A 25,372-nucleotide genomic window follows, 5' to 3' on the forward strand; every position below is an offset into this window, starting at 1 on the left:
TAACTAAATATACTTAACCCTTTCATGAGAGCCCAAGATGCTCGTGGCAGAGTTTCCATAATCACACCATGCTGCATCTCTGGGGCAAATGGGGCCACACTGTCTCCTTTGCCAAGAAACCTTTGTCAGCAAAACCTTTGTCTCCTTTGTCACTTAGCACCTACTCCTGGTTCCAAATCTCACTTTGGTAAACCAAGAAACAATTCTGCTATAGAACCTAATCGAAAGTAGAGATGAAGGGCCTACAGTCAGGATTTGTAGAACTTTTATGACCTACATGTGTGAGCTTCAGTGTGACTCTGAAATGCTGGCACCTGTGTATCTGGTCTCATCTCTTACTCTTAGATATATTTCAGAAAGTGGAAGTTATTAGATAAATCATTTATGTAAAACTGGTTATTTTAATGAAAAGAAATGGGATTCCAGTTTCAGACGGAGGTCTAAATAAGACACTCCCCCAATCTTGCCCCCAGCAATCCTTTCTAAAGTCACAGAGGACTCAGGAACCAAAGTACAAAAGGGAGTAAGCCTATAACCACAGAGAACAGGACAAGAGCCCCAGTGGAGAGCATTTCATTTATTAAATCTCTGAGAATCAGAAACTGAGTTGACAGGGATTTAAAAAGGTGAGAAGCTGCAGCACAGGATGTGCAAAAGAGGGCTGGGAGTAACTGGCCAGGCAGGAGCTGGGAGGAGCTGGGCTCAGGCTAAAGGAGTGCAGAGGACAGAGCGCAGAGGACAGGGCAAGTGTGGAACTGAGGACTCTGGAAAGAACTAAGGTCCATCTGTGTAGCACAACTGCAGCACCAAGACCCCTACCACCCTCCACTGCACTCCGGATTCAGTGCAGGGAGTCAACCAAAAGCAGGTGGCTCTCTCCGAGGGAAGAGGAGAACAGCGAGGGAGCACCCCTCACCCTAGCACAGGGGGCCCACGGCCTCACTGTCTGCTCCCACAGACTTGCCCAGAGCACAACCTTCCAGGGACTTCTTGCTATGCATTTTTCTTGAATAATACTTATCTTCAGTTTTTATTCATGTAGTTGGGATATTAAAAAATGAGGACTTCCCTGGTGGCACAGTGATGAAGAATCCGCCTGCCAATGCAGGGGACACAGGTTCAAGCCCTGGTCCGGGAAGATCCCACATGTCGCGGAGCAACTAAGCCCGTGCGCCACAACTACTGAGCCTGCGCTCTAGAGCCCGTGAGCCAGAACTACTGAGCCCGCGTGCCACAGCTACTGAAGCCAGCACACCTAGAGCCCGCGCTCCACAACAATGAGAAGCCACCACAATGAGAAGCCTGCGCACCGCAAAGAAGAGTAGCCCCCCGCTCACCGCAACTAGAGAAAAGCCCACGCCCAGCAACGAAGACCCAATGCAGTCAAAAATTAATTAATTAATTAATTTTTGAAAAAAGAAAGCAGGTGCCAGTTGTTCTCAATTTCAAGCTATTTTCCCTGATAAAATACAAAAAAAAAGCAAAAAAAAAAAAAAAAAAAAAGAAAGGTGAGGGCATTAATAAAAATAGGGATAGCCACACCCACATAAACTTCTCACAGTGATGAAATCCCAAGGAACCACCTGGCAGGGGCCTCAAGGAACCTAAAGAATGTGGCTTAATCTTTATCCCAAATGTCACCTTTCTGAGCCAGAGAAAAGCAAACAAGAAGGAAAACTGTACCTTGCTTCCTTTTAAAAGAAAACAGAAGTGTGGCTTTTACTATGGAAAAATTCATATTTGCTTATAAAAGAAGACACAAAAATATCAAAATAGCTGTGCTATGGTGGTGGGATTAAGTATACTTTTTCTGTTTAAACTTTCCTTTTTATAATATATTTCATAACAATAAATGTGAACCAATATGAGGAAGCAAGAGATCTTCATAATCAAAGTGATATGAACATGAGAAAACGTTCCATCATTCAGACCCAAGTACTGAACACCTGGAAACGTGCTAGCCACTTTCACAAAACGTCTTCAAGAGATTCATGTTCTCAAGACCTAAAAACAGATAAATTCTAATACTATGTTAGTGTCTGTACCATGTCTCTGTGCCCTGCAAACAAAATCCAGCTCAAACTAGTTCAAGTAATGAAAGAGAATTCACTAGAAGGATATTGGGGTAGCTCACAAAAATCCAAAAAACTACAGGAATCAGGATCGCATCCTTTCAAGTCTACCACCAGAAGAGAAAGATGCTCTTCTCCCAGCTTCAATCTGAAAACCCTAGGAAATTTTATCTGATTGTCCTGACCTGGGTTACCTGGCAGCCCCTGGAAAAATCTCTGTGGCCAAAGGGGCAAGACTTTTATCAGAAAAAGGGTAGGGTAGGGGTAGGAGGCAAACACTGGCCCCAGGAGGAATCCTCATTTTGATACCCAATAAAAGGGTATCAAAACCAGTTATGAACAATGTCCTTCCTGTAAGAGTACAAAGAAGGCTATTAAGCTAAGTAAGCTAAGAGATGCATAGCAGCTTGTCATATGGAAAAGTGGAGAAAAACACTCCAGGCAAAGGGATGGCACTGAGTTAGTTGTCTTTTATCCTGTAGGTAGCAGGGATTTTTAAGTGGGGGGCAAGGGCACAGCGGATTGTTAGGGAATGACATGTATGATCTGTTCAGTTTATTTATTTATTTTTTCAAATAATACAACAGGAAACACATAGAACCTGACTGGGAGTAGAGGCTGATGTCAAGAAAATTAGTTTGAAGGTCACTGGAACTGTCAAGTTGATAAGTTATGATAGGGCCAGAAATATGGTGGGGAAGAGGAAAGGTAAAAGAGCCTTCAGTTCAAACTTGTCTGAAAATTTTTCTTTCCCCCTTTTTTACACATACACAGCCACAAAAACAAACAAACCCTTTATTTCAGTATTACATTATCCAACCAATTATAATAAGTTGCAAAAATGGGATTGGATTTAAGACATTTTAAATGACAAAACAAACACTGTCTGCCAAATTATCTTTCAAAATAGAGACACAATATAAGAAATTCCATTGCGCTACATAAAGGTTCAAAGCAGCAAAGCTTATTTTAACTTGGATGCATAAACCAAATAGTCACCCATTACCAGCATTCTCAAGAGGTTTCCTAGCAATCCAAAGTATTTCTCCCAAGTACATTTCATCTTTTCAGTTCCCTTCTAGTGTTCTGAATTCTTTGGCTTAGCTGCTGGCTATAAATAGGACATTTGGTGATTTGTTTCAACTGTGTTCCCTCCCGAAAACAGGGAGACAGACAGACAGACAGACACACACACACACACACACACACACACACCCCAAATTCGAAAAGTACTCCTTTTTAATTCTTTAATCTCCTCTAAGGCACTCCTTATTTTTATGAGGTTCAGTCTTAGATGATATAAATGATTACCTACCTGCATATTCATAGAACCATTCTAAGCACCTCTTACTTGAAAAGGCTTCTTCTTCAGTCTTTATTCTAGTTGTATCATATTTTCTATACATGCTAGAAATTAAGAAAGGGGTTTTAAATTATTTAAAGTAAAGATACTGAGTTTTTTTAAGTAGCAAATAGTTTTTATTCTTTTACCCAACCAAACATCTATTCAGTCACTATTGCATGTATATTTAAAATACTTCACTTCTTGCATTTGGAAGCTTCAGCTTTTATAACTATAGTTTTAAACACAGTCACACCCAGTATAAAATTAAGTGGTAAGCACTTAATAAAGGTTTTTCTCTGATGAACAAATAATCAGTAAAAACTGAAGAGAACAAATATTTAATATTCTCCTTTCTACCTCTCTAGCCAGAACTAACTACAGAACACTAGTGATACAGCAAGAAATGTGGATGGTGTTTCTTCAACTGGTGACCCTAGGACTCACTCATGTCTCTGCATCAAGTTCTCCTGACTCCCGTGCCATACGAGTCAGGCTGGGCAGCACATGGTCTAAGGAAGAACCTGGCAGTATTAGACACCACCAAGGAACTTGTCAAGCAAATAAAAAGAAACATCAAATTATGTCCAAGCCTCCAGGAAAAAAAACCTCACGAAAACGAAGTACAGAGAATCCTTGGCTTCTGCCCTTCTCCTATCATGCCCTAGCATTGTGGAAACAGACACATAAGCTGGAGAACTGAGTCAGCAAGCACAGCAGCCTCCTCCTGCCAACACTGTGACCCTTGGCAGGGATTCCTTATTTCATGATGACACGGGGCTGAGAACCAAGATAGGCCCTACTTGGGGAGGGGAGAAGCAGCAGTACTTTTAAAACAGTGATTCTGATAGAAAAATTATGAGTATTTATATATAAACTGTCTAAATAGTTATATAAACATTATGAATACAGTTTTTATTTACATAGCATATAATATAAAATCATGTATAATTCTTTTTAAAAGAGCATTTATTCATGATCAAGGCTTTCACCAGAATATCTGTATATACTGCTGATCAGAGATTCTGGGTTTTAATACCCAGAAAACCCCCAAAACATGGTTATAAAGTATTAAGATACTGAAACCGCAAACCACCAGTTTTGTATTTCTTCTATAAAAAGTAGCCATCCCACCTGGAAACAAAGGTGGATACTGCCCAGGGGTTCAAACAGATTTGCTCCAACCCTGGGCCTGGACATCCTATCTTAGCTCAAAGTCTGTAACTAGTCAATATCCTGGAGACCTCTATATGACACGGTAATGATTGAATCACTTAAAAATACTCTACATAAAAAAGGACAATGGAATAACATTACAAAAAAAAGATACCAATACATGCTATTACATGGATGAACCTCAAAAAAAATATGCTAAGTGAAAGAAGCGAGGCACAAAAAGACCATTGACGTGAACTGTTCAGAAAAGGCAAATCGTAGGGACAGAAGGTGAATTTGTGGTTTCCTGGGGCTGGGAATAAGCACAGGGATGGACTGTGAATGGGCGTCAAGGCTCCAAATGGAGTGATGGGACTCTTCTAACATTGGTTTGCAGTCATGGCTGCACAGCTCCAACAACTCCGTAAAGATCACTAAACTGTTCACTTAAAATCGTATACATTGTGGTATGTAAATAAAGTTGTTTTTCAAAAAAGACCAAGAATGAAACTCGGATAACGCTGCAGCTCCCCATCCCCTAGGTGATCGATGAAATGCTATCAATGAGAGTACCTCGCACCCTTCTGCAACTCAATTACCAGTTTTTAAACTGGCTTCAGGGCTTCTCTGGTGGCACAGTAGTTAAGAATCCACCATGGGTTCGAGCCCTGGTCTGGGAAGATCCCACATGCCACGGAGCAACTAAGCCCGTTTGCCACAGCTTCTGAGCCTGCGATCTACAGCCCACGGGCCACAACTACTGAGCCCGCGTGCCAAAGCTACTGAAGCCCGCCCGCCTAGAGCCTGTGCTCCACAACGAGAGAAGCCACCGCAATGAGAAGCCCACGCACCACAACGAAGAGCAGCCCCCGCTCTCTGCAACTAGAGAAAAGCCTGCACACAGCAACGAAGACCAAACGCAGCCAAAAATAAATAAATAAATAAATTGATTTATTAAAAAAAAGAGACGGGCCTCCCTGGTGGCGCAAGTGGTTGAGAGTCCGCCTGCCGATGCAGGGGATACGGGTTTGTGCCCCGGTCTGGGAGGATCCCATATGCCGCGGAGCGGCTGGGCCCGTGAGCCATGGCCGCTGAGCCTGCGCGTCCGGAGCCTGCGCGTCCGGAGCCTGTGCTCCGCAACGGGGGAGGCCACAACAGTGAGAGGCCCGCATACCGCAAAAAAAAAAAAAAAAAAAAAAGAGAAAGAAGCAGAAAAATCTCATCTAATTCCCTTGATTTATCGATGTGGCAATTCAGGCCACATAAGTGAAGTGAAGTGACCTATAGAGCCAGAATGGAGGAAGATGGGAAAAGGCAGAAAAGATTAAAACTACGATGTTTGTTCATTGTTTAAAAAAAAAAAAAAAAAAAGAGAGAGAGAAAGAACCAAAAAATGTCTAATAAAATCTGGGTGAAACAGTAAAGATGCCTAAAATAAGCAAGTCTAATGGACCTTGGGAGTTACCAAAATTAACAGTTCACTTGTCTGAAAGAGAAGTGGTTTCAACAGTCTTGTTTTTCATGGTTTCTAACAAATGCTCACTCTTCTGAGAAGAAATGTCAGCTCAGCTAATATTCCAGGCAGGCTTAGAGCACTTGGTGCAGGCAGCTCTCTCCAGGCACGCAGCCCAGGTCCTGGAAAAGGCAGCTACAGGATTCCTGCAGTTGTAGGTAGTGAGTGAGACCCTCTTAAAGAAGAGATAAGTACCAATCCTGAGGTCCTCAACAGGCACAGAGGGCAAGCTCTTAAAAGCAAAGAAAGAAACTCTCCACCAGTTCTGGTGGATCAATGGACTGAGATAAAATTTGAATTTCTAAGAACTCAGGTTACCTAACTTGTTTTTGTTTCACGAGCCCACACGTTAAGTAAGTATCACGAAAAATTACACTTTGAAAGTTTTCCTGGCAGAACCAAAACAATATTCCGGTTGGCATTTGTACACTTAGAAGACCCACACTGGGCTTGGGTAGGAAGGTGCCTCTTCAACACATATGCCATCAATGTGGTTCCACTGTCTCTGCGACGTACCTATCGTGTCTACTTTTCTTGGCAGATAAATCATCTCCAGAGGCAGGTCTTCTCTTTTTCCTCGGCGGCATCACTTTACTAAAGCAGTCCGAAGAACTGCAAGACCGCAGACTTCCTACAAAACAGAGTGAAGAGCACAAAAGTAAGGAATGCCACATTGAAACCCTTCCAAAGAACATCAGCGCTAAATGAAGAGCTTTCACAACTTACACTGCAAAGGGTTTAGACGTTATCTGTAAACATGAAAAAATGAAAAGTGAAAAACTGGTTTTCAGTTCTTCTTTGAGAAAATGTTAGAGTCAAGAAATAAACCTAGCAATGACACAAATAAGTTAATAGTCCCCCCAAAACACACACCCGAAATGAAGTTATCATAACTTCAGTCTACTCTCCAAAAATACTAATATAAATCATCTAAGCTTCCAGCTTCCTTTACACGACAATGTTCCTTCAGAAGGAATTGCACTGCTATCTCATTTCTGTACTTCATTAAGCAAGGCCAGCTCGACTGGTGACCTTGGGTCTAAAATACATACAAGTACATCAGTCCCAACACTCTTAAGCTTCAAGGAATATCTGATTTGAAAAAAAAACAGGGCTTCCCTGGTAGCACAGTGGTTGAGAGTCCGCCTGCCGATGCGGGGGACATGGGTTCATGCCCCGGTCCAGGAAGATCCCACATGCCGCAGAGCGGCTGGGCCCATGAGCCGTGGCCACTGAGCCTGTGCATCCGGAGCCTGTGCTCCGCAACGGGAGAGGCCACAACAGTGAGAGGCCCGCGTACCGCAAAGAAAGAAAAAATTTTAAAAAAAACAGAATTTGGATTTTGGGGGCAAAAGCCTGACATGATCTTGAGCAAAACTTCCATAAAAATTTTTAATTTGTTTCTGCCACTTTCAGTCAGGGTTTTCGGAAGCATTAACTTTCATTTGGTAAAAGATATTAAAATGTAACAACAACATGGAACACCTATGGAAACCTTATGGTGAGCCAGGCCCTGCTCTTAACATTTACACGTATGACGCCTCACTTAACCTCACAACAAGCTTACAAAAAAAGAATAATCATTACTGCTTATGCAGATAAGAAAACGGAGGCAGAGTGGGGTCAGGTAAGGGGCAAAATTGGAATTCAAACCCAGACAGTCTCACTTTAGACTGTCTTAAACCATTATAAATTACAAGACAATTATAACATAATTAAAATACCCATCTTGGCACAAGTACTATCAGAGATATTATGTCATTTGGTTCCCACAATAACGCTGAATGACCTGCAGGGCAGAGTTAATTATCTCTACTGACTGATGGTAAAAAGTAAGGCTTAGACATTCAAGAGACTTTCCAAGGTCTCGGAAGTGCTAAGTGGAGAAATCTGGACTGCGCGTCCTCCTCCTTCCGCTGGTGCCTTGGTGCCGTTGGGACAGGGCAGCACCGGGTGATAGGGTCTGAGTGCTCTGCATTCAATGGATGAGCTCCAGCTCCTCACCTAGTCACGTGGCTCAGTCAGCCAGTGACCGATTCTGGGTCTCTGGTGTATCATCTGAAGAATGAGAGCTATGAGATCTACCTCTCCGGAGTTTTATGAGGGAAAAATATCCATTCAACACGTGCTCACGTGGCCAAGTGTTGCGAGTAGACAGATGTTGGGATCTGAGTGCCACCAGGGAGGTGCGTGCTCAGGCTGGACCTCCGTGTTGACCCAATCCTCACAATCACCCCATTCTTAGGAATGAGGAAACTCAGGCAGAGAGATGAAGCGGCAGCTGGAAGGCAGTAGGTGAAGTCGAGGATGGAACCCAAGCAGCTCAGCGGCGAGGCCAAGCTCCCCACCACCACTCACTGCCGCCTCCATGCAGCCTCAGCAGCAGAGACTGAGAAGCTGGGGACTAAGGCCAAAGCCCATGGAGTGTGGATATTCAGGGGCTGGGAAAAGAGGGTGAAGACCTGGGTGGGGAGAAAACCTGGGCGAGTGTGCACTCCCGGAAGCCAAAGCAGGAGGAATGCACAGGGCGGTGGCAGCAGTCAGATGCAGAAGAGGCTGGGGACAGGGCTGCAACAGGCTGGGGAAGGATGTGAGAGGAGGGTGTGATCCCAGTGAATGTGGACAGTTCTCTCTAGAAAGCTGTACAGAAGGCAGGGAGAGAGTTGTCAGTAGCTAACAGTCCCAACCTGGTAAGCGCAATGGTCGGGACTGGAACCTCAATCTCAGGACATACTCAGGCTTCCACCAACACGCTAAGTTCCCGGGCGATGCGCTTCAGGAACAGAACAGCCGAAAGCACCTCTTCTGCCACAAACCAGGATGACAGCGTGAACGAGGCATGGGCACAGCGCCGGGTACTGGACCCTGCCTGCTCCTTCAGCCAGAGGCAGCGCCCACCAGGCTGAAAAGACGATGATCCTCAGCCACCCTTCCCGGGGCCCAACAACGGAGGGAGTAGGAGGTTCTTCAGAGACACAAGGCACGCCCGTATCTCTCTCCCCACAACAGCAGCAAAATCAGGAAGAGAAAGAGCCAGAGAACGTGCTGCCCACCACACATGCCCCGCTCGTCCTCCCAGGGAAACGGCAGTCCTGTTTACACTGAAGCGTGCAGAAAGGTCTGAAGAGGTGCACGGAGACCCAAGCTTTTGCAGACTGCCAACGGTCAAGATTTATTCTTGTCCGTTAATGCCTCGGGGTGGGGCTTGCAGAATGAAAAAGTGGGTCTCGCCTTGCCGGAAAGCCTGCCACGCTGCTCAGAAGCGAGTCTGCCTTCAACCTCGAGGCTTGCTTCTCCCGCCTTGGACGTGCACGTCTGAAGGAAAGACACTGTCTCCTGGTACTGGTCACGGTCGGGTTCTGAGCATCTGTTCCGGGAGGAACCTCTCCCTCCTACCAGCGTTTGCAGAACACAGAGGAAATGTACTCATCTCCTCAGCGCGTGGGAAGATGAACACCATTTAAAATAATGTCTTCAAAGTGAGAGAGTGGCATGGACATATATACACATGGACATATATACACATATATTTACAATCGTAAAGTAGATAGCTAGTGGGAAGCAGCCGCATAGCACAGGGAGATCAGCTCGGTGCTTTGTGACCACCTAGAGGGGTGGGATAGGGAGGGTGGGAGGGAGACACAAGAGGGAGGAGATATGGGGATATAAGTATATGTATAGCTGATTCACTTTGTTATAAAGCAGAAACTAACACACCATTGTAAAGCAGTTATACTCCAATAAAGATGTAAAAAAAAAAAAAAGATAATATGGAATGGGGTGAAACAGGTGGGGGTATAGATAAAACATGACAGCCATCAGTTGGTAAATATTAAAGCTGGATGAGTTCATGGGTATACAAGGGGGAAAAAATAAAAATAAAAAAATAAAATAAAATAAAATAAAATAAAATAATGTCTTCACCAATATTCACCAATAAAGATCAATCCACCGGCTCCTCTACTATTTGCCTCTTCATAGAAACACTAGCATAATGTCTTGCTTTCACGGATTCCTACTTGACAAGAGTATCATGTTTCTGGTAAACATACAAACATCATAAAGTAACTAACTTTTTCAACTTTATTTTTTTTCTTACTGTTGAAGTTCCACAAATCGCTTTTCCTGGTGTAAAACTTACTCGCATTTTAGCGCCAAAGCATCCCAAATTTGGCATTTTGTTCTTTCACTTATTCCTATGGCGTTCGTTCAGACCTCTCTGCTCTAATCATCGGCATAAGCGAGTGACTGTTAGGGGCCACCCTTCATAATGAAACGGCGTCTGTTCGTCCCCGGTGCCCATTACAGCCCAGGCACCCACTGGCTCACTGAGCCTCTTGCCATCCCCCCACCTCACAGGAAGGACGAGTCCAACTCGCACGACACAGCACAGCTCCACAGGTAGAACCCTGGAACCCATTATGACAGTGAAAAGTTCCAGGCTATCTCAAAAGCAATTTTTTAACGCTGAGGAAAACAAGTTTACCTAAAATAATTTGCCAACATGAACCAAGTCAACAAAAATACACAAAGAGCACACAACTCACGGCTCGGTGGCCCGGAAGCTGCTCCCCCAACCCCACATGGCTCCAGGGATTCTACCTGAGCAAGAGCAACAACTCAGGTTTTTAGGTTCATGCACAAAAGTACACCTTGGTTTGCAGGGTTCTGCTTTGTTCACCTGTGCAGACACAGCAGCTAATATATCATCTTAGTACAGCAGTAATACAGTATATACAGTACTGAGAGTCCCACAGTAGACTCGCAAATATTTGTTGAATAAATGTGTTCCTAAAACAAGCGTAAATCAAGTTATGCTTAGAGATCAGTATGTTTCCAGAAATTTGAAACATCTATGAATAGATAATACACCACCATTTCAGATTTTCTTTCCCATTTGTCAGTTAAGACAAGCACTTGATTCTAAGTTTCCTAGCAGGTTGGACTTTTTTAAACACAAATATTCTAGAATGTCTGCTTCTTAAAATAACTCTGTGATGTCTTTTTATAATAAAAACACTTAGACCTAAATGAATGTTTTACAAATTTGTATTTACTCGTATCATTAAATTTAGACTTTACTGCTTGAGAACTTATATCACTTTATCTACCTTAATTAGGAGGGAGGGAGACTCAGGAGGGAAGGGATGTGGGAACAGATGTATATATATGACTGATTCACTTTGTTATAAAGCAGAAACTAATAAAATTAATTAATTAATTAATTAATTAATTAATTAATTAATTAATTAAAAAAGAAGTAGGAAGAGGAGGAGATGAATAATCTCAACTAGTAACCCCAAACTATGGTTCAGGCTCCTTCACATTATCGTGATAGACATTCTGGTGTTCAGTCTATAATATTTCTACGTTGTGACAGTGACTCTGAAATCACCTCTCCCATCGTTAGAAGCTCTTTCTTGATGCTGAAGTGTTTAAATGATCCTTAGGAAGGCAATAAAAATTGTTTCTATTTTTTAACCAAAGGTTATGATTTGAGTTCAGGGTCGTTTCTTTTTGGTTCAGTTTTTAAGAAAAACAAATAAATTATTCTATTAACTGACTATATTTTCAAATAAATCAGGTAGTCAATGAATATAGCTATTCTTCTTACATTAAACAACTAGAAATACCACCAACATTTTTTTTTTTTTTTTCTTTTTTGCGGTATGCGGGCCTCTCACTGTTGTGGCCTCTCCCGTTGCGGAGCACAGGCTCCGGATGCGCAGGCCCAGCGGCCATGGCTCACGGGCCCAGCCGCTCCGCGGCATATGGGATCCTCCCAGACCAGGGCACGAACCCGTATCCCCTGCATCGGCAGGCGGACTCTTAACCACTGCGCCACCAGGGAGGCCCCCGCCAACATTTTTAACATATCTATTCCAATATTTGGTCCCAGAAAAATCAATTTTAAAGAGCAATTTAAGTTTACCTGGATCAAACCAAAGGCCTTTTAATGCCTATGCAGCTGGCTGTTTTGATAATAATTTAACTAAGCATGTTATTCTTAATAAATGGTATCTAAGTCACTGCTCCACTGTTTTGTTTTGTTTTGTTTTGTTAATTTAATCTTCCTGCTGTGGGCCTCAAGTAAAAAAAGGTCCTGTTCAGGATTCATTTTTTGTAAGACATATTAAATTGTGTGCCCAGTTTCTAGTCATCCCCAAAGAGGTTTATACAATTAGAGAATTTTTCTGACTTTTCCAAACTCAGTATAAACGCATGTTCCAATACAAAAATCTCACTGTCTATAATTTTCATTATAATGAGTTTGTTGTATCATATAGCCTTGACTCACTTAATAACATTTTACATGTTCATTCTGCCATTTCAATACTTTTCATATAGCCATTTCGCCTCACTTTTCACTGAATAATGTCACAATATAGTAATTTAAGTTGGTAAATAGTATGCATTTTAAGACATCTTACCAGTACCTAAATATTTTATTTCATTTTCTTAAACAGAGCATTGAACTACTTGCTTGCTTCAGTAAAACTAGTAGTGTCCAAATGCGCAATTTTTATCCTACTATTTAAGACCAAAAAATTTCCTTTCCTTTCTCTCTAAACAATACTGACTTTTGACATCTACCATCCTCCTTCATCATTTTTTTTTTGGTCCTCTCTGGCTTTTTAAATTCACTCCTAGTATTTTGTGCTACTTCTCCAATTTTAACATACACACTCTCTCTTTTTTTTTTTCTTTCTTCTTTTTTTGGTGGAAGACTGAAAGCACCAAAGAAAAGTGTTAAAGGAAACAGAGCAGGAAGAAGATACAGGCCTCTTTTGCACTTAGTTTGGCTCTTCCGTATACAGTTGTTATAAAAATGGCGCAGACTACTGATGGGCCAAGAAATTCAAAGAGGTACTACAAAGAGGCGCTATAGTGATTAACTTTCTCAGATTTCCAAACACTATGGATTTTATGTTACTTAATTTTTAAAGTATACTCTATCAGGTATGGTAATCACAAGTGATGCTATAACCAGATGGGGAAATGGACCACTCTGAGAAATTACTACTGTTAATTGACATTGACTGGCACATACGAGGTACCAGGCACTGCACCAGCAAGTCATATACCAAATATCAGGCACATCCACTGTCCCCAAGGGTGAAAGAGGAGGCATGAGGCCAAACACACTCTCCACTTTCGTTTTCCTTAATTATAGCTTATAGTTATTAAATTGCCACATTCAGGTTAAATATTTAAATGTGAAATTACCACAGTAACAATACTCATTTAAATCCAAAGTTCAACGTTAAGTACAGAATGTACAAGACTCAGCACTTAGATGTTTTATTACCTTAGCCAAGGGAAAGACAACCTAAAGGCTTTACAAACACAAAATTCAGTTTTAAAAAATCAAAACTACACTAACTCTTAAGTTTAAAAAATCTCTGATGTCTACCAATATATTGTTCCAGAATAGTAGAGAGAAATGTGGGTTTTTTTTAAACTTTTAAAACTGGCCCTGAAAACTAGCTAAAAGTTCAACACACTTAAATGTGTATCAATAGAAACATATTATGATACATCCATGAAACAGAAAATCATGCAGTCATTGAAAAATAAAGCTTTATAAATGTGCTGCAATGAAAAGATCTCCAAGATATACTGAGTGACAAAAACAAGAGGCACATACATTTCCTTGCATTTGGGGAAAAACACAGATCATCGTCATTTGGGAAACAAATACAAGAATATATGAGTTATCTCTGGAGAGTCAAGGGTGTAGTACTAGTGGGGATGGGAGCTAGGGCTCATAAAATGGGCCAGCAACCTTCGCTTCTTTACACCTTTCTGACATTTCTTTTAAAACCACGTGCATACACTGCTTCTAAAATTAAGGAGCTATAATCAATCAATAAATAAAATTATTAAGCAAACTGTTTCTGACTGCCTTGAGCTGACCTATATTTACTAAAACAGAAAGATCAGGTGAAGGGACCCTCCGTGGTCTGGCCTTCTAGAATACATTCCCCCTTCTCTCATTCCTTCCTCTGGAAGAAGGAATGTCTGATCTAACTGGTGATTGGGGCGGGGAGGAACTGAGCAGAGGGGCCCAGCCCCTTCTGAACTCCCTTTCAGATCAACTTGCCAGCAGAAGCTGATATCCTTCCACCATAAGTGGTGGGTTACAGAGGGGCCGGGAGGTGTGCTGTGCTTAATTAGCTGTGGCAGTGATTGCGTGTAAGGCTATCTAATTAAGTTGAAATACTGAAAAGGCTCTGCATTTTTATTGCTCTTCTAAGCTGTGTTTTCCAACACAACACTTACTTCAAGCTCCATCTTGTGCCTAATTTCCAATTGATCCTGAACCAATCTGGAGGGGAAGGGTGGGGAGAGTTCTAAATCCCAACAACCTCTAAGATACACCATTAAGTTAAAAAATTAAATGAAAAAAGAACGATGCTATATAGTATGTATAGTATGAGCTCATCAATGATAAATAAAAAAAAAACACTACTACAAAAATATATGCAGGTACAAAAATGTCTGAAAGAACAAACATTAAGTGGCAAACTGGGGGAAGGCTGGACTGGGAGACGTGAAAGAGGACTGTGGCTTTTTACTTCATTTGCTTCTGTGCTATTCACAATTCTCTAACAACCATGTATTCATGTATTACTGTAGTAATTTTCAAAAACTTTAAAATATATTTTAATCATTTTTGCTGGAAGTTTTCATAACTACAGATCAAGTGCAAGTTTCTGAACTTTATGATCATTACAGTTTAGAGAAGTGGTTCTCAAGGTGTGGTCTCCAGACCAGCTGCATCACCATCATCTGGGAGCTGGTTAGAAATGCAAAAACTCTAGGGCCCCACCCCGAACCTACAGAATCAAAAACTCTGGGGGTGGAGCCCAGCAATCCATTGGAACTACCCCTGCCCCCCGTGATTATAATGCCAGCTACAGTTTGAGAACCACAGGGCTAGAGAATTGTTTACAATTATCAACTTTCACTTTTCCCATTCATAAATCCTCAAGACCTATACAACATATACACACACATGCCCCTACCGACCTATCAACTCATTTTACATCTCAAGTCGACAAATATTTATGGAATACCTTCCAAATTGCACAACTGTAGCAACTTTTTAGTATAAACTAAAACACTTCAGTAGAGAAATGATTATTTTGAAACCACTGGGGAGACTCCCCAGCCCCTTTAAAGGAACTGAAGTACTCTGTTGTAAACCAGAGCCCTAGAACAGATTTCCTCCAGGGAAGGAGCTGTGAGATGGCTACCTCCATACACCCTGAAAAACAACCCTCAACCAAGTAACAACTTGCTAATGGAATGCATTATAACTTTATATTAGGAAGTTTATTTAAAATTAAGTAGTGTTAGCATTTATAGATACCTGTTTGGTGATCGTCTTGGCCAACGTCTTCTGTTAGATTCTGCAAGAAATATGTTCATCATTACCAAGAAATCACATACCATACAGCAAGCTTTAAAATTCAATATTTTCATAAACAGCTGATATCTTAATATCCATAATCTAAATTTTATCAAATCCATTTAAAACTACTACTTTAAACAGCTGGTAGTTTTGTCTTTAAAAGATTGACTTACTAGCTTATTAAGGGTGTGGTAGATCTTATGAATATTTGCCAGTGTTGAGAGATGAGAGTTCAGCTGAAAGTCTTTAAAAGAAAAGGGGAAAATTCAGTGTCATTTACTTCTCATATTGCAAAAAGACTATTAAAAAAGAAAGCTCAGAAGTGAAGATAAACAAATGGTTTGATACAACTGAATTCTATCTCCATTAATTTGATACTTATTAAATAAGATACAACATGCAACTACCAACCTATCTGCTAGAAATGAAGTCTGACAATAAAATTAAATTCCCAACCACATGTTAAAATAAAGTTCATGAAATTTTCATGTGAATTGTAAGGTAAAACAAAAATACTTCAGTAGTTACAATAGCCTATCAGCAATAAACTTGAGCTTAAAAGAAAAATATCAATAATGCTAGCAAATTAAACAAGTCACAAAAATAGAAGACAGATCTCAAATGAAACTTGTTCACTTTCTCTTTCTCTTCCCCAGAATTACAAGCACAATATCAAGCTCCTGGCAAGAAAATAATAGGAAAGCATCTCAACCATTCAGCATTTCTTACAATATACTTATTTTGTTGGCTCTTATATAACATAGAGCAGAAATGGAATCTAAGCCCCTCCTCTTCCTAATTTAACAAACACAGACAGATCAAAGGACTATCCTGCAAGCTCCCAGTCTGAAAGGCCAGGGCTCTGGGATGTAGTCTATAGTTACCTGCATGGCAACAGTAAAATGTGCCACAGAACCAGAAACACAGAGGCAGAACTCACACTCGCAGAGAAACATGGCCAAATCAAAGACTGTCTCCACATGCCGTCTCTAGTAACTGCACAATGAATCATACACACAAGGCGAATTAAGTTGCTCCATCATACAATCCTGCACAACATAAAACTTTAAACTGTTAGGCTTTTGAATCTCCAATTTCAAATGTCTTTTATAAAGTATGCTTGCCTACATATTAGGCTATGCGAATATGGGTTAAAAGTCTATGAATAATTTCATATTTGAACAAGCAATAGAAGCATTTTCATAAAATATCAAGATTTACAGTAGTTCCTTTTCTTTACTATCATAAAGACTAGTAAAGGTTAGTCTGAAAATAACCTTGAAAAGATACTGTAACTTTCCAAGTTATGCCATTTGGATAAAAAAGAAAATAATCTCCCTTCACTGGAATTTTATGTGGGACACATATCAGATGCAAAGCACGGACACCACAACACGAATTGTCTCTGCTGGGGCTGGACTCTCTGGGCTGCTGCTCCGAATCTGGAAAGCAAGCGGACTTGCCAGCATTTAGAAAGCTTCACCTTCTTTTCTAAATTGTGCCAGGAATCCAGGTCTAGGCTGCCTGGAGGGCAGAGGGGCCAGCAGGCAGCGGAGACCCTGACATGCACATGCCGCTGCTGGGAGCAGCGGGCTGCACGTGTACATGCGCACACGCACAGCTCTGGCACATGCACGCCGCAGGCACAGCCACCGAGAATGGTCCAAAGAATCAGAGTTCTTGGCTGAGAGGCAACCAGAGCAGGGCTTCAAATATAGACATGTGTTAACTATTTTGCATTATTAATTATTTGGCATCTGAATGGTTTAGCTATATTTAAGGTAAATGACATAATGTGCACAGACCTTGATTTTCCATCTTAATTAGTGCGACTGCACAGAAAAGGATTAAAAACCATTTGGGGTATCCGAGTGTGTATATGTGTGTGTATTTATTTACTTATGCTTCTGTTTCATAAAGCTGGGTAGGGGGCTCTAAAACTAGAAGCAACAGCCTCCTCCTGACCTGCAAAGGCTTTGGGAGCTTAATCTTACATTGCCCCCCTCCCCTGGCACCTACAACCAAGCCATAAACCCCCTTTTTGTACTCTCTCAATTTAAAATTTGGAAGACAAATGATATACTACATTAACATCTTGAAATATTAATTAAGCTCCTGGGCCCCCCAAAAAAACAAAACCAGAAAACTTAAGGGTCTAGATTCTCTCTCACTGAGGCCACACAGAAGGGGTTTGCCAAAGATCATTGAAGCAATGAGGTCTCCAGAACTCATGCCATACTACCCTGATGTTAATTCAACTGTCAAGATTCACACAGGAGAATCTAAACAAAACAAAACTGCTAAATCCTTCTAGACACATACACGCGCATGCATGCGCGCACACGCGCACACACACACACACACACACACACACACACGGTTTCTGCCAAAATACCACTCACTGAGCTTTACAACCTGACTCTGGAGTCTAACAGTCAATTTGAATCTCAGGCCTACCAGTTATTTAACCTAAATTTCAATGTCCTCAGTTGTGAAGTGAGATTACAATGCCTGGATGTGGCAGACAGCCAATGTAATGCCTGGATCACAGCGAGTGCCGAATAAAAGACATCAATTATCACTCTATTCGATTATACCATTTTCCACACCACACAGCTATCTACAATGGTTTCTACTTTCTGTAGGTCCAAGTCAAGCCACACATCAAAGATCTCAAAGTTGAAGCTCCCTCTGTGACTGAGGCATGTGGCCTGATTCATCTCTACTGTGTATGATGGCATTTCTATCTATATTCATATCACCAACTGACGTTCATAATGATGGTGGAAAAAATATACAAAAGCATTTAAGATCGGGTTCTATACATGAAGCTTCACTTTACAGACAACACAAGCAACAAGGTTCATTTCACAAGTCACATAGTATATGTCAGCAATTCTCTATTTCCATATCCAGCATCTACTACCATAACCACCTTATCATCGCTTCACCAAAAAGAAAGGGAAAAAGAAAAGGAACAGCAGCATGAACAGAATAGTTCTTCTTTAGTTTCACCAAGGTAAGAAGCTGGGGAGAAGACACAAATTCAGGAAAAAAAGACCAAAATGGCATTAAAAGATAAATCCACAAAGGTTAACACATATTGAATTTACGGTTCATCTGTTCAGTGCTCAGGGCAAGTAACAGACCTTGAAATCTAAAATAGATTTCACATCCTTAAGGAATAGATGTTAAGGATAAAGATCAAATGCTTTATAGAGAACATATTTAGGAAAGTACTAACTCATTCATAAAATCTCCTTCTGCTCTTTTTTTTTTTTTTTTTTTTTTTTTTGTGCTGACGCAGGCCTCTCACTGTTGTGGCCTCTCCCGTTGTGGAGCACAGGCTCCGGATGTGCAGGCTCAGTGGCCATGGCTCACGGGCCCAGCTGCTCCACGGCATGTGGGATCTTCCTGGACCGGGGCACGAACCCGTGTCCCCTGCATCGGCAGGTGGACTCTCAACCACTGCGCCACCAGGGAAGCCCTTCTGCTCATATTTTAATTCCAAAGTATAAATGCTCAGTTAAGTCAACTTTAGTCCATGATCAAAAGGCCCTCCACAGTAGTCACTGGGTTTGACTCTCCTGTGTGACATGCGAACCCTACATTCTGTATTAAAAGCGACAAATGGCTCTGCAGAAAGGCACAGCCTGCTTGATAAATGGTCTGCCTAAATTATCTTCTGGGCATTCTTAAAAATGATCAACAAGTGCTGACTGGGCATAAAGTTTTCCAGGGTTTTTTTTGGTTTGTTTGTTTGGGTTTTTACATAATTACCATTTGCTGTGGCCTACATAATAGAAGAAAGTGAACGCCAATGAGAGTCAAAATTCACTTCCCCCAAACTACTCTCGGTATAGAATCCCACAACATAGGCAGAGACATAAATATTAGGAATAAAACAATTATTGGTAAGTTCAGACAATGACCATCAACCAAAAGAATCAAATTTCAGAATTAACAGTCCTAAGGAGTTTACTTCCGTAAGAGGGTCAGAAACAATTTAAATACATAAAAATCCAAACCTTTCTTTTATGACATAAATAGTCACTTGTTAAATATAGCTGGGAGGTGATCTTAATTGCAACAGCAATGAAAAGCAATAATACACGTAGGAATAAGCTTAAACATGCAACAACCAAATGAAGAAACAATGAAAGTTTCCTGAAAGACAAAAACACAGAGATATTATATTCCTGGAATGGAAAGACCCAGTATTTTTTTTTTTTTTTTTTTTTTTTTTTGCGGTATGCGGGCCTCTCACTGTTGTGGCCTCTCCCGTTGCGGAGCACAGGCTCCGGATGCGCAGGCCCAGCGGCCATGGCTCACGGGCCCAGCCGCTCCGCGGCATATGGGATCCTCCCAGACCGGGGCACGAACCCGTATCCCCTGCATCGGCAGGCGGACTCTCAACCACTGCGCCACCAGGGAGGCCCAAGACCCAGTATTGTAAGGTGATCACTTCACCCTTTACTAAAGTACAAATTAAATGCAGTCAAATTCCTATTCTCCCTGCCTCCCACTTCCCCACCCCAAAAAAGAAGTGGGGGAAAAGGAAGGGAGTCAGGCAAGCTTAGCAGATTGATTCTAAAGTTCATCTGAAAAGAACAAACATGCCTGACTTGCCAAGAAATTGTTGAAAAAGAAGAATGAGGAAGAATTTGCCCTATCAGACAATACAATACATAATATAAAGCAGAGGTTGGTAAATTCTCTGCAGAGGGCCAGATCTTAAATATTTTAGGCTTTGTGGGCCATCCGACCTCTGTTATAACTACCCTGGCATTGTAACTCAAAAGCAGCCATAAACAATACACAAGCAAAAGAGTGTGGCTGTGTTCCAATAAAACTTTATTTATAAAACTTTATTTATAAAAACTTGGTGGTGGGCCTGACTGGGGCCATGGGCTGTAGTTTGGCAATGCCTGGTATAGAGGTAATTATAAAAATAATTATAATACAAATCAATGGAAGAGAGCTAATAAACATATGTCTGTATATATGCCTGCAAGCATGTCTGTATGTTTGTACGTATGTATAAACACATATAATTAATATGATTAACTGGCATTTCAAATCAATGAAATACTCTGGTTTCTCTTCAGATCGAATAAATCTTTTGCCTTTTTTTTTTCAAATCAATGGGCAAGAGATAATTATTTCGCAAACAGAGGGGCAACCAACTACCATGTGGAACAAATTAAAATTAATTTCAACCTCACCCAAAGCATGGAAGGGCAAGGCATCCAAAGCAAAAGAAAAGTCCGTATCATGGACTCAGGGCTCTCTCTGCACATTCCACCTCTACCCATGTACCCAATCTCGTCTCTTACTCATCTTCCCCTTGCTCACTCTTCTCAGTTGCAGTGAGCTTTCTGCTATTCTGTGAACACTCCAAGCATGCTCCTACCTCAGGGTCTTTGCACGTGCTATTCTCGTTGTATTGAGCACTCTCTCCTCTAATAATAACATGGCTTGCTCTCACACTTAATCAGGTTGCCACTGAAATATCACCTTCTTACAGAACCTTGCCAGACCCAACAAATAGGACCCATTCTTCACTATCACTTTACCATGCTTTACCTCTCTTTATGGCATTAGTACCTCCTCATATATGTCATATTTGTCTGTCATCTTCCTCTCGCATTAGAATGTAAGCTTCACAAAGGTGAGAACTTGCTTGCTCTTGTCCACTGCTGTATCCCTCGTACCTAAAGCAATACCTGGGAAACATCAGGTGCTCGATAAGTACTCAAGAAATAAATGAATGCAGGTACAAAGGCATCAAGACTTAAATTCAATATGTTCAGGGTATTTCAGTGCATTCACACCATTAGATCTTCATATGTGAGAAGCAGCATGGTATCAGGAGACTCAAAAGGCAGGCAAGGTCAGAAAAAGGCAGCTCTGAATCCTGCTTAAGAGTTTAATCTCCTAAGGACTTGTATTTCCAATTGGACCATCAGAGGGTATGCAAATGTAACAGATAAACACGGCACATTCAAGCAGTATCAGTCCTACTCAAAGGTAATTCATGTACAACTGTTTTCACATGAAAACAAAAAAAAATGACTATGGCACAAAATTTGAAAGAAATTTCACCAGACCAAGTTACGCTCCCAGAATCCCAAGAGTCCTTAATTCTGCCATAGCAGAACGCTGGCAGAGAAGTCTGAGAAGCACTGCTGTGAGCCTGGGTGCCATGAAAGTGTTTTAATCAGTTTTTTAGATAAACTTCCCTACGCGAGTGTGTGGCCTGGATTTAGAGCGGCCTTTCATGAAGACTACTGGAAGTGGCTGAGGTGGGAAATGATTAGGGTCTTAAGGTATACTGTGGCAGCAAAAGTGGAGGGAAGACATCCTGAGTACAACGGGATTGCAGGACATCCACATTCAACTCACACAAATTCAACTCAATTGCTTGGCAAAATGAAGAGGGAGAGAGAAGAAAAGTCAATTGTCCCAGTAACTGCCCTCAAGGCCTCTACTTAATGAGTGGGAGCTGGGCAACAGGAATCTGACAGTCACTGGGGTCGGCTCAGTTGCCACGTGGATCTCACAACCTTGTATGAGTCAAGTATTTAAAGAAATGTATTCTTTATAAAACACAGTCCCTAAACATAAGCCAGCTGCTGCAACTGGTGCTCACCTGAAGAGCCAGCGACCTGTCCCAATGCTAGAGGAAAGAACTGCTGTGCTGGAGACAATCTCTGATGAGGGGCACCTTCTGAAAGTATTTCCAGTGATATTTTTCACACAGGTGATTTTCACCTTACCTGTGGACTTTAGAACTAACCCCTACACAAAATGTGATTGTACTGGGAGGAAAACCAACAAGATTGCTTTCAGGTGCTGAGAAGGAAGCTCAACATTTCATGTCCTTTTGTCCAAGTCTCAAAAATTCTCCTTGAGCTACGAAAATTAGCCCAAGCAGGGTCAGGTAACTAGTTGTGGCCAAGCTGGGGATAATTCACATCTTCTAATTCCCAATCCAAAGCCCCTTCCTCCATTCTAGCTTATTTCTGATGGGAGCAAGTGTCCATGTATCTTCACACTCCATCAGGGGTAAAAAGCAGCAGCATTTCCCACCCAAGGTTGTTAATAAGCAAGCACACAAAGTTAGAGAACTTTAATATTAAATAAAAAGATACTAAAACTGGTAAAATCTAAAACAACCTACCAACTTCTTTTTTTCTTTTTTGGAGAAAAGATGGTTCAGAAAAGATACATAACGCCTATATTATTTCTATTAAGTACACCTCTTTCCTCTTGTCACTAAAGATTCACAAAAGTATTTTATTATTAGCTAAGCTCCAGGTGGCCAGTCAGTGAGCAATGCTCTCGGGTATAAAAATTTTTAATAAGCACTATGCACAGATATGTACTAATAAATGCATTCTGATGACAATGAAAATGAAGAACTAAATCAGTAATGGCTTTTGGGGTGCGGGTGGGGGACTGAGGGACTGCTGAGTTTGGGCTTTGTGATGGCGAGACTGGAGCGCATTTAAAATGCTGAGATTCGATTTGCTTAGTACCCTGGAAGGTTACAGAAGCCAGAGTGTAAAGAGGGGGTCAGCTTACAAGTCAGGGAGGATCTATACATGAGCTCAAGCATACAGAGTATAAGTCATTTTAAAAGACAAATACAAAATGCAATTTTAAGTAAAAAAGGTCATTAGAAATGAGTTTTATCTCAAAATAACTTGACAGACAAAATCCACCATAAAATGAAGTCTACTTTTGACGCTATAAAAAGTAGTATTTTCAACTGGGATTACAGACACCAATTTACACTTCTGCATACCAACTGATCGTCATTTAGCTATGTGAGATGGCACAAGTACACGTCTCATTCGTTAACACAAACATATTCACATTTGAGGCCAAATTATTAAAACACAAAGATCCGAAACGAGTTTTCCACAGCTAGGAAAAAACCGAAAGCCAGGTTGTGGGTCAGCTTCATACCACGCGCCTGTCTAACTTGTCAGAAGTAGGAATTTCTTGGTCTATAAAATGGATGGTAATAGTGCGTGCCTCCTAAGGACACTGTAAGGATCAAACTAACCCGTGCTGCAAGGTGCCCAGCACGGTGTCCGGCACACGGCAGGCGCCACCTGAGCGGCGGCTCCGCGGCACTCTGCTTCACTTGCATGGCGAGCGGGGTGGCCTGTGCTCTCCGCCCAGGGCAGGGCCCGAGGCGGGCAGCCGCAAGCTTTGGAGTCCTCTGCCCCCGAGCCCAAACCAAACCCCAAGCACCCAGGAAGCTCCTGAGCATTAATCCAGCCGCTGCACATCAGAGTCACCTGGGCAGTGTGAATAATTGCCAGGGCCCGGGCCCCAATCCAGACCAACTAAATAAAAATAGGAGTGGGGTTGTCAAAGGCTTCTCAAGCAGTCCAGGTGACTCTACAGTGCAACCAGAGAGGAGAGCTCCGTCCCCACCCTCGCCTCGATCCCCAGCCCGCCGCAGCCAATCCATATCCACGTCACAATCTCAGCATGGGCCAGAGGGGAGTTCAACTCATTCACTGCAAGCCCTGCAGCGTGAAGAAAAGATCAAGATCCAGGCTTTTCAAGGTCGAAAAGCTAGGTGAAAACTAAATGAAGCAAAGTAGCAGTGAGGAAGGTGTTAATATCATTCTCCTCATCAATAAATATTTGCTATTTATAAGGCACAAAGCCAAAAAGGGGAGCATGGAAAGGGGAAAACTGACAAGGAATGGGAGCAGGTCATCACAGGTGACTCGGCGCTTTCACAGAACACAAGATCTGAAGTTAAAACCAACCAAGCACACCACTGCTGCTGGCTTTTTCCTCCTAACTCTCACAGGACCTGTAGAAGCGGCTGGGAGAGAAGCCACCCGCCCAAGACAGGCGGCGTGCCACCTAGCACCCGTCATCCACTGCACAGCCTGTGCCTGCTGGTGGTGCCATCTCAACGGAGTCGGCCACTTCAGGACAGCCGGTCTGGCTGCTCTCCCACCGTGACAAGGTACACAGGGCCCTAGATTCATTCTCTTCACCCCACCCTACCCACGGAAGAACACAGATCCGTCCACTCCATTGCTCAGAGTAAAAATCACCCTCTCATCTCACTAATGTCAGAAGAGGCCAGATTTAGGGTAAAGAGTGCAGCTCTGGCCTCGGAAAGCCCTGGGTTAGAGTCCCTGCTCTGCGGCGTCCTAGCTGAGGGCCCTGCCTATAACCCAACCTCACTAGACCAGAACAGCAGGCCCCTCCTCACAAGGGCTTGTGAGGGCTCCTGAGACGGTGCATGCCAAGCACTCAGCACAGCGCTGGCCCATACTGTGCACTAATGAAGGTTTATTATTTTAATCCCTATTATTATTCAACATAGAAGAGACTAAGACAGACTGAACCCAGAAGATCAAAAAGTAAAGACGGGGCAGAAGGGATGACAAGAGGAAAACTCTTGTTTAAAACTCTCACTTCAATCACCAGTTGCCTGGACTTGAATGTACAACACTCCTTCTCAGCTTCCTGTTTAATTAAGAACAAGTAATCTGCGGTCTAATAATTTTGGGAATGGAATCTGTAGAAAGAGATCTTAAAGGGGAAAAAGACTTAAACTCACCCTCAACTACAGGAAAAGGAAAGAATCATTTCAAAGATGTTACACAAAAACTACATTAGTAGCTCTACTGAAAGGTAAGCTTTCTGGCTTTTCTGCAATGTTGTTAGGTATCTCCTATATATAAAAATTATGTGTTTAAAAAGTTCTTAATACACATGTCTGTTTAAAATAAAATCTAAGACTAAAAATGACTATTTCATTAGTGAGTAAAGAAAAAGTATGGAAATACTCAACAATCAGTTGCCCAGCGAGAATCCATTTTTAAATG

The 25,372-nt window shown here is 41.9% G+C and overlaps 1 protein-coding gene across 6 annotated transcripts in view; it reads right to left on the minus strand.

The window, feature by feature from the left end:
• The window catches only part of DCUN1D4 (defective in cullin neddylation 1 domain containing 4), a 70,541-nt gene that overhangs the window by 35,372 nt on the left and 9,797 nt on the right, over positions 1 to 25,372 (minus strand). For 2 of the 6 annotated variants that reach the window (XM_060110065.1, XM_060110082.1), the window contains exons 2-7: positions 21,087 to 21,226; positions 16,441 to 16,496; positions 15,674 to 15,744; positions 15,459 to 15,498; positions 6,599 to 6,713; positions 3,388 to 3,479 (exon numbers count right to left, since the gene is read on the minus strand). In XM_060110065.1, coding sequence (XP_059966048.1) covers positions 3,388 to 3,479; positions 6,599 to 6,713; positions 15,459 to 15,498; positions 15,674 to 15,744; positions 16,441 to 16,456 — 334 coding nt within the window. In that variant the 5' untranslated portion in view covers positions 16,457 to 16,496; positions 21,087 to 21,226. The remainder of the gene's footprint in view (positions 1 to 3,387; positions 3,480 to 6,598; positions 6,714 to 15,458; positions 15,499 to 15,673; positions 15,745 to 16,440; positions 16,497 to 21,086; positions 21,227 to 25,372) is intronic. The other 4 variants (XM_060110092.1, XM_060110057.1, XM_060110073.1 and 1 more) reach the window with 3 other exon arrangements.

The sequence above is a fragment of the Mesoplodon densirostris genome, chromosome 1 (assembly GCF_025265405.1).
Source record: "Mesoplodon densirostris isolate mMesDen1 chromosome 1, mMesDen1 primary haplotype, whole genome shotgun sequence".
Taxonomy (NCBI): Eukaryota; Metazoa; Chordata; class Mammalia; order Artiodactyla; family Ziphiidae; genus Mesoplodon; species Mesoplodon densirostris.